General features: G+C 38.7%; 2 protein-coding genes across 5 annotated transcripts in view; one reads left to right on the top strand and one right to left on the bottom strand.

Annotated features, from left to right (window-relative positions):
• LOC110837201 (mariner Mos1 transposase) overlaps positions 1-11,674 on the top strand; it is a 157,305-nt gene that overhangs the window by 84,575 nt on the left and 61,056 nt on the right. The window lies entirely within an intron of this gene.
• Positions 6,559-11,570, bottom strand: LOC147874130 (uncharacterized). Of its 4 annotated transcripts, XM_087346918.1 has the most exons (8): positions 11,449-11,570; positions 10,654-10,738; positions 9,736-9,940; positions 8,928-9,022; positions 8,089-8,279; positions 7,690-7,833; positions 7,282-7,371; positions 6,559-6,698 (listed from the first exon to the last, which is right to left on the bottom strand). In XM_087346918.1, exons 1-8 carry the CDS (start codon positions 11,485-11,487, stop codon positions 6,645-6,647), a joined length of 903 nt encoding a protein of 300 aa, XP_087203044.1. In that variant the 5' UTR covers positions 11,488-11,570; the 3' UTR covers positions 6,559-6,644. The 4 variants fall into 4 exon arrangements, with proteins under 4 accessions (XP_087203044.1, XP_087203043.1, XP_087203046.1 ...); XM_087346917.1 differs by having other exon boundaries at positions 6,665-7,371; XM_087346920.1 differs by lacking the exon at positions 11,449-11,570 and adding an exon at positions 11,367-11,417 and having other exon boundaries at positions 6,665-7,371.

Raw genomic sequence — 11,674 nt, 5'->3', positions numbered from 1 at the left:
GATTGTTGCACGTATTCGTATTTTATAAGAACTCCTGCGTTTCATATTTTCACATTCTTTGTAGTTAAAGAAATACAAATTGAATTACTCCAAGTTATAATTTGCTTACATTCCATCATAAATGTAAGAAGTTAATAATTAATATTAAATATTTTCTCTGTAAGAAGGAAATAAATTTTAAATTAATGAGCGGAGGTTTGAAGTAAATTTTGCAATTTATTTTGCCCTTGTTTAAAAATAACGTCGTGTTTTTTATACTTGTTTAATTTTAAAGACGGTTTTTGAGGGGCCCGGGCGCTGTTGAGCCCATCGCCCCTAGGACAGGGAACTGTTTGCTTTGAATTGAATCGATAAGAAGATTTGTACAGGGAAGTGAGCTGAGTTTATCCAAACAAAATTATTGTTAACTTACTGGGAAATACAATTACTAAAACAGCGATCATAAAAAAATTCCAAGTTAAAAAGGCGAAAAATTTCGTTCTTTAGGTGAAGTCATTTATTTTGTCGCGAATTTAAATGTAGTGTAAAATATGAAGTACAACCGGAGACTTCTGGAATGGACGTTATAGAAATTTATTTTTGTGTCTGTGTTCAGTGTATTAAGTTTTTTAATGACGAGACCTTTAGATATTTATTGTTTGTTTACCATAAATTTAGTTTGGCGACAGACTCCGCTCCAGGTGATGAAGTTATTTGCTTATTTAATGAACAGTGCTGCCAGTATAGGCTATAATCGTTATCTTCGTGAAAATGAAGTAGAGATGTTGCACTTTGATTACAACCGTACGTCATGCTGTTACCTGATACGAAACAAACCACGAGGAAGACGTGAGAGGGTTAATTTCACTCCTAAAGTTTCGTCTATGTGTACATCATCTGCATTACAATGAATAGCTAAGTTTATAGTTTTATAGGTTATAAATCTTTACCGAAGTTAATTCCCTTACGAAGGACGTACTTTATACACCTGCAACGGGCGTTACAATAGAAACAGTTACTGAGACAGAAGTGCTAAAATCCGGATTTCCTTTTGCACGAATAAAGAAACAAAATGATTCGTCCGCCATTCCCTCCGTCACACGACGCTCCCCCCTTTTCCAAGTCGATTTAATTGAGCCGGTAAGTCGAAGGCAATTACGCGACTTTCGTATTTTCAAAGCTCGCTTAGTAACTGATGATGATAATTTACGTCATTAAGCCCATTCAGCCGCCATGTTCTCCAATTAATTTGCATTTGGTGGAAATAAGACAGGGATGAATTAATATTTAAGCGCTTTATTCGTTCTTATAATAAACATTTTTATTACATTTGGTGTCAGATTTATCAACACATTTTAATATCTTAGGTCTCTTAACTGAGTACTTGTGCGATGAGAACGGATAGAACAGGAAGCGGGAGGAATTTTAAGTAGGCCTTGGCGTTCGAAATGAGAGCTGAGGACGCAAGCCATGGTTTAATCTTGTCTTAAATAAGGCATTCGTGTTTTTAGTGCCTGAGTATCTCCATGGAGCAGAGTCCTTGAGAATCTAACAGTGCGCATGACTAACTAAAAAATTCCCCGACGTTTCGTTAACGTGTTCGAGATAGCCCGCCGTCGTCCCTGATCTGAGCCACGTCCTCACACATTATTTATAATGCTGTTTAATATTATCCTTCCATCTTCGCCTTGGTCTTCCGAGTGGTCTCTTTCCACATTGCTTGTCTTATACAGACGATGTAGCTCAAAATAAATGAATGTTCGGATGGGCCCATGTACGTCTGTCTGTGCCTCGGGTCCCAACATAGAATGGACAGAGAGTGTAACCTCGTGATTGTTGAATTCATGTATTCGGCGCATTTCGGCTGACGAGGTGGAAGTTTGTCCGTCGCTTCTGAGAGAAGGTGAGGGGAATTGTTAACCAGAACGTCGCGTCGATCAGCAGTCGAAAGGCCGGGTGAGCTTCTGCGGGGAACGAACCTGGGCCTTGAGCCACGCCTCCAATTAACACGCGTGACAATTTATTAAGTTGGCTCGACTCACGTCTTCAGGCGATTCGCTGGCGGTGTTATACTCGCAAGGAGAACCAGTCGCCTGGTAAGGCCAGACGCAGATTGCGGTATAATATTAAAATGGAGCGTAAATATATATAAAGTCTAACGTGGAATCATCTGGCGCAGAATTATGACGCAACAGTGAGTAAAGGAATGGTGAAAATACGGTTCATTCAGGCGTGCATAAGGACTGAGAAATGAACCTTATCGCATGCCAGCCGAGATTGTTGCACGTGTTCGTATTTTATATGAACACTTATATATTTACACTTTCTTTGTAGTTACAGAATTACAAATTGAATTACTCCAAGTTATAATTTGCTTACATTCCATCATAAATGTAAGAAGTCAATAATTAATATTAAATATTTCCTCTGTAAGAAGGAAATAAATTTTAAATTAATGAGCAGTAGCTCAGAGTAGCACACGATCATTAAATCCATTGATAAATCCTATTTTATTATTTGGAAGCACAAAACTAGCTTCATTTTGAATTACTCTTGACTAACACGGATGCTACCAGATGTCTCAAAAGTAAAGTGCTGTTCAATATCAGAAACGTTTTTGTGGTAATGTAATTTACCGCATTCGACCGGCGGCTGAATAAAGCACGTGGTTTGGTGGATAAAATAAACGATGTATGTAAATGTGCCCCATTGACAAGTTCTTGTACACACGAATGTTTTTAAAGCACTAGACTGACTACCAACTACCGACAATTGGTTTTCACCTCAAGCGTGAACTGTACATGCAAAATCGAGAAATTAGGCTGTCAGGAGGCCGTGATCTCTGGAGTGATGTCAGAGCCTTGAAGCTTTTAGGCCAGCTACTGTTAGAAGGCGTTCACCATGACTGAGAAGATGGTGTTTCATTCTTGTTCCTTCAACACTCTATCAACTGATAATGTTGCGTATCCATTAATTAAATATGACAGGATGGTTATGAATGATAAATCGCGAGAGTACATTCTGTGCTTGCTTTAAGGTAACTGAGAAGAACCAGGAAACTGGGGGTAGCCGATACCAACATGTTAGTTTAATGCGATTGGATGAAACGGATATTTTGGGCGTGTTTTAAGGGGGGGCAGGAATTGGATCGTTTTTTTTTTAGATTATGGTGCCACAGATTTTCAATAATCTCACAGGCGGCTTCGAATGGCGGATGATAAGTTTGTTATGAATTGTGAATGGGACAGGGTGGATGTGCAAATGGTTTTTAGGAACTGCTAAGGAATTTACCTTCGACAAGGTGCGGATTGGCTCGTACGAGATTCGAACTGAAAATCGCTTGGATAACTTCGCCCCGTAGTCCACACAAAACCAGCATCACGATCGACTATAACCGCCAGATACGGAGTGTTTCGAAAAAGCATTCACTTACAGCCGACAAGGGGTGATTCCCGGACTTGTGTGTTGGGCGTGGGTCTAACAATTCCAGGCCGTGAGAATAATAAATTGTTCCGACGTTTTGTGCGTGTCCTCTGACTGGGACGAAATATTTGCAACGAAATAAGCTGGACTAAGCGCACTCAAAGATAAAAGACAAATGACTTGTTCTTATGCTCATTTGCTCTGTAACGCGATGCATGCAAAATAAGCATATGTCTATGTTGGCTAATAGGTGATAGGTGGGTATTATATTTTTCATATATGCCTACAATTTGTACTTGACAATTCTATAGTTGTATTTTGTGGCTTATATTAATCCACAGTTCGTTCCAGAATCTCTTTTTTTTAGCAATTTTAATAAAGAATATTGTGAATTCTATGCCGAATTCCGCTGGGCTGACACAAATCTAATTACTCCTTAAAAAGGCTTGCATTGCACTCTGTTCAGGCCAGATTTAATGAAGAAATGTTGGCTGATTTGGTTACTGGATCAGAGGGACAGGTCCGTATGCAGCTCGTAAAAGTAACGGGTAAAATAAATTTCACTGCCTCATTTCATTCGTGATCTTAAAATCTGTGTTCTATACAGCGTTCTTCCACGCAGGCGAAACCTGTCCAACTAAAATCAATATTATTGTGCGGTAGCGGATGCACTCTATGGAGTACTCTTGGTACTATGAGCGTTGGTGGTCGAGGAGAGCGGGGTTCATACTCGTTGAGCCATCTCTCGGGGCAATGAAGAAGTTCAGCCGGTTTTGGTAGCTCTATCAATAAAGTGAATTAGCATTACGATCTACTTTACTCCCAGTTTACGAAATTTGACATTTTAGGCTCCCAGATTCCTGTGGCCGTGTAATCAGTGCAAGTTATGCCTAGAATTAGGATGTGTAATCTTGAAACGGTATTTATGGATAGAATGTGCACGCTGATACTCCAGAGACCAAAGCGACTTGTGCTCCTAAATGTCATACAAGGGAATGGTCCAGTTGGTCAAGTCAAAAGGCACTTGTAAGGCTGTGAAGGATTTGATAAATCGCACACCCGATATTTATGTTAAATTTGAACCAAGAAGCAGAAGACACAGATCAACGTAACAAGACAAGCTTGGTATTGATGCTTCTAATTTCCCGGACAGTTATCGTGCACAGATTTGTAGATAGTTTTATCAGATGCGTTTTGTGAGCTCTGTTTGATTTCTGATATATTTATGAGCTTGTGTGTGTGCGTCAGACATTTCTGAAGTCTTTCACATTCTTACCAGCACCTGGCCCACAGACTTCTTTGGAAATACTGCAGTGCTGGTGTCATGTGTGTGAATTTGAACTGCACATTTCAATTTTGGACACATTTTGTGCACCCTTGTATAGTGTATTGGCAGCTCATATTTGCAAATCAAAAGTTCCCAGTGTACATTTTGTTTTCCTTATATTCATTCGCTCTTAGGGTTTTATATAGGTTGGTAGTGTCTCCTATATTTTAATGTTTTTAGTTTCTCCATGAATGTTGTTCTTGACAATAGTTTTTCTAAAAGACATTGAATAACATTTTTATCTATTTTCCACAAACTTCAAATGGTCTTCCACCGTCACTGCAATTCTGTTTATGAAAATTCCAGTTTGTGAGTGATTTTGGTACAGTTCACCTCTTCTTCAGTTCATGTTGAGGTCAACCATTGTTGTGTTTAAAAGAATGGTAAAGACCTTTCTTTTTCTTATATTCACAATTTTTTAATATTTTTATTTGCATTATGCAATGCCAGAGCGTGTTAATTTGATTTTGTGTATTCAAATAACTTGTGTCTTTGATGTCAGCACGGAATAATTAGTCTGTAGTTCCATGATGATGCTGTAAGCGTAAGTGAAATATTTATTAGTGTTGTGATTTTAGTTCTTGCGTTTCAAAGTGGCAAGCCAGAAAATCATTATTTTATATTACGGTCATTAAATAGGACTAATTGTTTATATTTATACACAATCAAGCTGACTCCAGAGAGATGTTGGCAGAACACTGAGCTAGGTTTTGATACTTGTATGATAAAATAAAAAGTAAAAATTGCTTGCATCATCACAACCTCAAATCCTACATAGAACGAAAGTTGACTGGTAATAAGACAAATGCGGAGGGGTGCGTTGTTAAACTATGGGCAAAATTAAGCATGTCATTCGTAAGCTAAAGTGATGAATATTTTGAGCCTTTTGGGTTGTTTGGGATCTCCTACAAGAACATGCATTCAGAGCCCGAAGTTTCAGTCTTGTAGTGTAAGTAGCAGCGATGATTTGTTACCTTGAGAATGTTGGAATAAAAAATGTTCCCCCACATCAGAATATTGTTACTAATTGTTTCAGTACACATACTCGTGTTTTGTGGTACCAAGTTAAAATATTCTCTCTTCCTGGTCTTTTCAAAGTGTGCATTTGCCAGTAGTGAGTGACCAGCCCACTGCCTCCGCACAATTTCTAATTAGTCCTTGTTTTGTCTGCTAGAGCCATCTAGTAGGAATCAGGAGATATGTGGCCAGCGAGTTTTGCTTACGAAACATCTTGTTCATGCTTTTTCGTGTCCTAAATCTAAGGCATGGGACCGCCGGCTTTAATTCCCCTCTGAAGGAAGTTGTGCTATGGATTTTTATCACCCTTTAAAAATCCACCGACCTTGGCCGGGTTTGAACCCGCATACCTTGGATCCAGTGGCGACCACATTAACCACTAGTGTACTGAGGGCGACAAGTTCATTCAAATATTACTTTGCCAAAATAACAACAGAAAATTTTATGAACATGTTTTTTATTTAATATCCTTAAATATATAATTCATATTTAATTAGAAACTATTTAACAATTTAAATGTTTAATAAAATCTAAAGAATTTAACTATTTAATAACTATTTTACAAAAACTTAATAATTTAACTATTTAACAAAAACTAAACAATTTAACTATTTAAAAACAACTATTTTACAAAAATTAATAATTTAACTATTTAACAAAAACTGAACAATTTAACTATTTAAAAACAACTATTTTACAAAAAATTAATAATTTAACTGTATAACAAAAACTAAACAATTTAACTATTTAAAAACAACTATTTTACAAAAATTAATAATTTAACTATTTAACAAAAACTGAACAATTTAACTATTTAAAAACAACTATTTTACAAAAAATTAATAATTTAACTGTATAACAAAAACTAAAGAAATTAACTATTTAAAACAACTATTTATTAGAAACTAAACGATTTAACTAATTCTTCACAAATGTCGTCCATTTCTGGGATCTGGAAAGGAAATGAACATTAGTATCAGAATAGCAACTGAAACAATGGGTAACAAGTATAGAAACACATCTCTAAGGATGCAAGTTGTGAAGGAATTTGTGACGAAGCTCACGGTGAAAGACACTGGGCTTATTCTAGTTGCGTGGACTTTTATATAAATTACAGGCTTCAACCTGATTCAGCAGTTTTTGGGGTAACTTCTGGAGGGCTATGAGCCGGGATAGCTCAGTCAGTATAGTGACTAGCTGCCGGGGTTCGATCCCCGACAGGGGCAGAGGATTTTTCCTCTAGCCTCTGCGTCCAGACCGGCTCTGGGGCCCACCCAGCCTCCTCTACAATGGGTACCGGGATCCTTTCCCGGTGGTAAAGCCGGCCGGGGCGTGATGCTGACCACTCACCCCCATCTAGTGCCGAGGTTAAGGAAGAGAGGAGCTATACCTAAACTCCCCCCAAACGCCTACGTGGCGTATAGTGGGACAAACTTTACTTTACTTTCTGGAGGGCTGGAAATAGGTCAAATGCTTTCACGAATCAGTGTTCGGCCCACGTAATTGTTGTAATCCAAAGGAGAGTTGACACTAACCTCATCATTAATGAACTGTTGAAGGTCGGCGTCCAGTAATTGTTCGCCACCAGAATCTGTCTCCAATACTAATTCGGATCCAAATTCGATCTGGAAAAAATGTGACAGAGGATTTTGATGTAAATATAAACTATTTCTAACATATCTTTCCTGTCCACAGCCAGTTTATTTTTAAAGAAACAGAAAGCAGATAAATTAATGTTTAAAACATAGAGCAGAGTTTCAGGGATTTAAATAGTGGAATCTCCTAAATAAAATCCACTGCAATGCGCTCTTACAAACAGCGGCAATCGGGAGTTTACTCTGGTCATCTTTCGCCTCTGACATTCCACACTTGTTCATTTTCCATGTGAAAGCGACAGATGGCAGGCGAGTGAGTTCGTCCAAATAGTAATAACGACGACTTACCTCTGACGAAGCGACGCCTTGTGTGGCTGGGAATCCAAGATAGTTGTTGGGTGGGCAATATTCAGGAGACAAATTAAGCTCTTTCAGAATTTCTTGAAATGCCATGTCACTAATTGCACTTGGATTTATTGTTGCGTCAGAAATCTGGAAAGGAAGTAAACATTTGGATCAGAACTGCAATTGGAATTATGGGTAACAAGTATGGAAAAACATGCGGCGAATATCTCGTGGCACGCGATCTCTTAGGATGCAGGTTGTGAAGGAATTTGTGACGAAGCTCAAGGTGAAAGACACTGGACTTATTCTAGTTGTGTGGACTTTTATATAAATTACAGGCTTCAACCTGACGGCAGATGGCAGGCGAGTGAGTTCGTCCAAATAGTAATGACGACGACTCACCTCTGATGAAAGGACGTCTTGTGTGGCTGGGAATCCTCCCCATTGATGTTCCTGGATAGGGAGGGGAAGGGCGCTGCTGTTCTGCGCGGTGGTGGAGCGTCGCTTCCCTGACTGGCGTCTCAACTTCCTATCACGGGTCTCTTCCCGGAGGCGCTTTTGTTTGCGGACCTCATTTGGGATGTAGATGTAATCTGAAATCGGAAAGAATGACATTCAGGTCACAGCATTCCGTTAACGGTCGCTTGTGATCTCGTGATTTGACATCAGAGAAGGAAAATCAGCGACATTCATAAATCATATATTACAGAAAGACAGGAACAGAACAATGCATCTTTCTTCGAAACGCTGGCATCGAATTAGTCGCCGTGAAAGCTCCTGATAATACAAAATTAATATTTCTATTACGATTATTAAAACGAAACAAAAATTAATGACACTGAAGTGGCTTCAAAGGGAGGACTTCCGGGTAAAGTACTGCCTCTGTATCGAGGTTGAAGTCACTTTAAGACTTTGATGGGTTTTCGCGGTGGTGAGGCTGAGGATGATGATTAAATTCTGGATTTTGATACAGTGTAGACTTGGGAGGAAATGAACTCGAAATATAAGGAAAAAAATAGGCCTTCTGTGCTTTTGTTGACTTTTGCCACTCCAGCTCTGATCGACTCAAATCTTAAAATATGTTACTAAAGAATAAAGTCTCGTGAAAAGTTCTCTTACTTAAAATCGCTAGCAGTCAATCCCAAATAAATCTGAATCTGTGATTTTCCTCGTAATTCTCGGGTACATATTTTGGAAGCTTCTTGCTGCTTTTTGAGGTTAAAAGAGAATTAATTACTTACCGGGATATTTCTTCTTATGCTCCGCGGCCGCCTGTCGCGCGCGGTCAAAATAATCGTCCTGCACACCTTTTAGTGCCTTCCACATACATCCAAGTCTGCAAATAGAAAAGCAGAAGTTGTAAGAACACAGGCAGTTTGTAGGATGCACCGGAGGACCATCATCCAAGGGCTGCAGCTGGGTAAAGGCAAAGGCAGTGGCGTATGACGGCGTGCAAAATGTTTCACCTGTTCTCGACGATCAGAACATTTTCAGCAAAGGGAAATAAGATATCCAATTCAAATTCACCTCATGCTTTCTCTGTCAATTTTGGATCTTTGCACTTTTACAGTAAAAGAATAGTTCCGGGCGGACTTATGAATTCTACTTTTCTACTGCCCTAAATATCCTGTGTTCATTTTATAATAAGGTAAATATAAATTTATAATCCAGCAATGGAAAGCAAATTAGCCTTCAGCTTAAGGTGCTGACTTTGTGAATCGAATCTTGCAAGAGCCAATATTTTTTTAATTATTAGGTCTCATAGTTTATCAACACCACAATTATCAGTGTCGTCACAAAATACCCCCCCTCCCCCCTCTTTTAGAAGTACAAATTTCTAAGTGCGCGTTCTGAACACAAGAAATTTCCCACATATAATTTTACAGGTTCGCACCATCGCCATGTTTATCATCATTCACGTACGTTCAATGATCATACATGTCCACTGAATTTGAATATCTTTGAAGACAATCTGTCATTCACGAATGCTCTACACATTAAATTATTAACACGTAATTGTGATGAAGTACATTTTGTATTACAACTTACCTCACGCTGATCTGATTGTTGCTGTCTGCAGGGTACAGGGCAGCCAGTTTTTTTCTCCACTCATTTGAGAAGATCATGAAGGCGTTAGGCGGCCTTGGTATTTTCGCGCACTTTGGTGTTTTTTGGCACCTTTTCGCCTTTCTCTTCCCTTCGATCTTCTCTGGCTGCCCTGTAACTTGCAGCTGCTGGTGTTCCTGAGTTTTTCCTGAAAGAATGATGGAATCCATGTATAAAAACTATGATAATCAGAATATGGCCAACATTATATAAATAAACATAGCTATCTCCAGTGTACCTGACCCTATTTTTACTGAATAGTTACAGACTTATGAAGCGTAAGTAATAAAATACGCTGTTGACGTATCTGAATGTGGTTGTGTGTAAAGAAGGAGCGAGGTTTCAGTAACATCAGTATAACAGAGAATATGTGAATTGTGAATAAGAGGCGCACAGTTTTGTGTTTTCATCTCAACGAGGACGTCGTTAAACAGGCTGGCTCTGATTGAGTCTTGCCCAAAGAGGGAATGGTGTCTACCCTGGAGGACCCATCAGACAGAGCTCTTCCTCCTCACTAGAGACTGAGGCCCAAGAAATAAGATGGCTTCTGACACGTGGACATAAAATTAAGTATTCTTGGTCTCAACTCTCAGAGAGCAAAGTAAAAATACATAATTCAACACTAGAAAATGATTCTTTCAAGTCCAGCAAATTTAAAATGTCTGTCATGTGGAGAATTCTTATTACAATCCATTTAACACTTTTTGTTTTCCCTTTGCTAACATCACTTTGAAATTAGCGGGGCATATCTGGACATCTAGAAAGATGCATAAGCATCATAATTGACAGAACATCATACTGATGAGATTTACAGACTGAACTCCACAATTTACTGCAGGCACAGAATTAAATGACACTTACTGTCTGCTGCCAGCCATCCGATGTTATTTTCAAGACTCTTCAGCTCCCTCATACTGGGTCTTGTAGCCATTTCAGTAGGATTTACCTGAGGACAGACACAAATTGAGTTATTTTTAGTCCAAGAATTCTCTGCAACTTCATGAAGTTAATATTTCTTACGGAACTTTTATCCCAGTCACACACAAAATGCAGGTGCCTTGGCTGTTTGTGTTTGCACTGCAATCGATTTTCGTTTCTAACAGAAGATATTAACAAGACTTCATTTATATTAAGGCTGTGTCTGATAACGATTTACTTTTATAATTAGCTTGTTAGGAGACGTTTCAAAGTTTTAATTACAGGATACAAGTCGGTTAATGATTAATCTGTAATACAAAACAATGATCCAGAGAAATTAAGCTGTTCACTCAACAGAAACTTTCCGCTAGACGAAAAATTAAAGACTGAAAACATTTAACAATATCTGAATGTGACAAGTGCCCCGGTCGTGAGTCCGTATCAGCTGTTAGGTTAGCCGGAATTCAAGTAACTTCGTTGATGTGGCCGACGTGTGTCGCTGCTATCATTTTAATGCTTAAAAATCACATACAAACTCTCAAGATGACGAAATAATATTAATAATAAATAGGAAATCCATGTCTCAGCCTTTGTGAAGAGCAGGAGAATAAAAAATCCGATAATTCAATAACTCTAGATCCACTCTACAAACTTACTATGCTCAACACGACTCGCTAAAGACTGGCGGAAGCAACCAACCAAGATAACGAAATAATAAATAGGAAATTCATGTCTCACCGTTTGTGAAGAACAGAAGAAAAAATCCGATGATTCCATAATTATAGTACACTTTATCAGCTAACTAATCTCAACACCATTGGCTAAAGACTGGCGGAAACCGGTTGGCAACTGCTATTTATACCCATACAACGCGTGACGTCACGTATTGCACAACAGTGAGAAAAGGCGCTCAATTCGGTTCATTCAGGCGTGCATAAGAAATGAAAAATGAACCATATGGCCT

This window comes from Zootermopsis nevadensis, unplaced genomic scaffold (assembly GCF_977971745.1).
Source record: "Zootermopsis nevadensis isolate Lab colony 2312 unplaced genomic scaffold, Znev_1.0 Znev_ptg000011l, whole genome shotgun sequence".
Lineage (NCBI taxonomy): Eukaryota > Metazoa > Arthropoda > Insecta > Blattodea > Termopsidae > Zootermopsis > Zootermopsis nevadensis.
This window is presented reverse-complemented; position numbering and strand designations above follow the sequence as displayed.

What these genes read in the sequence shown, in the direction of transcription:
- LOC147874130 (XM_087346917.1), bottom strand. Translation starts at nt 11,487, where the DNA reads ATGGAATCATCGGATTTTTTCTTCTGTTCTTCACAAACG. An exon ending in AACAATCAGATCAGCGTGAG is followed by an intron (nt 9,023 to 9,735) that starts GTAAGTTGTAAT and finishes TTCTATTTGCAG; the next exon opens with ACTTGGATGTATGTGGAAGG. An exon ending in AAGGCGTCGCTTCGTCAGAG is followed by an intron (nt 7,372 to 7,689) that starts GTAAGTCGTCGT and finishes CATTTTTTCCAG; the next exon opens with ATCGAATTTGGATCCGAATT.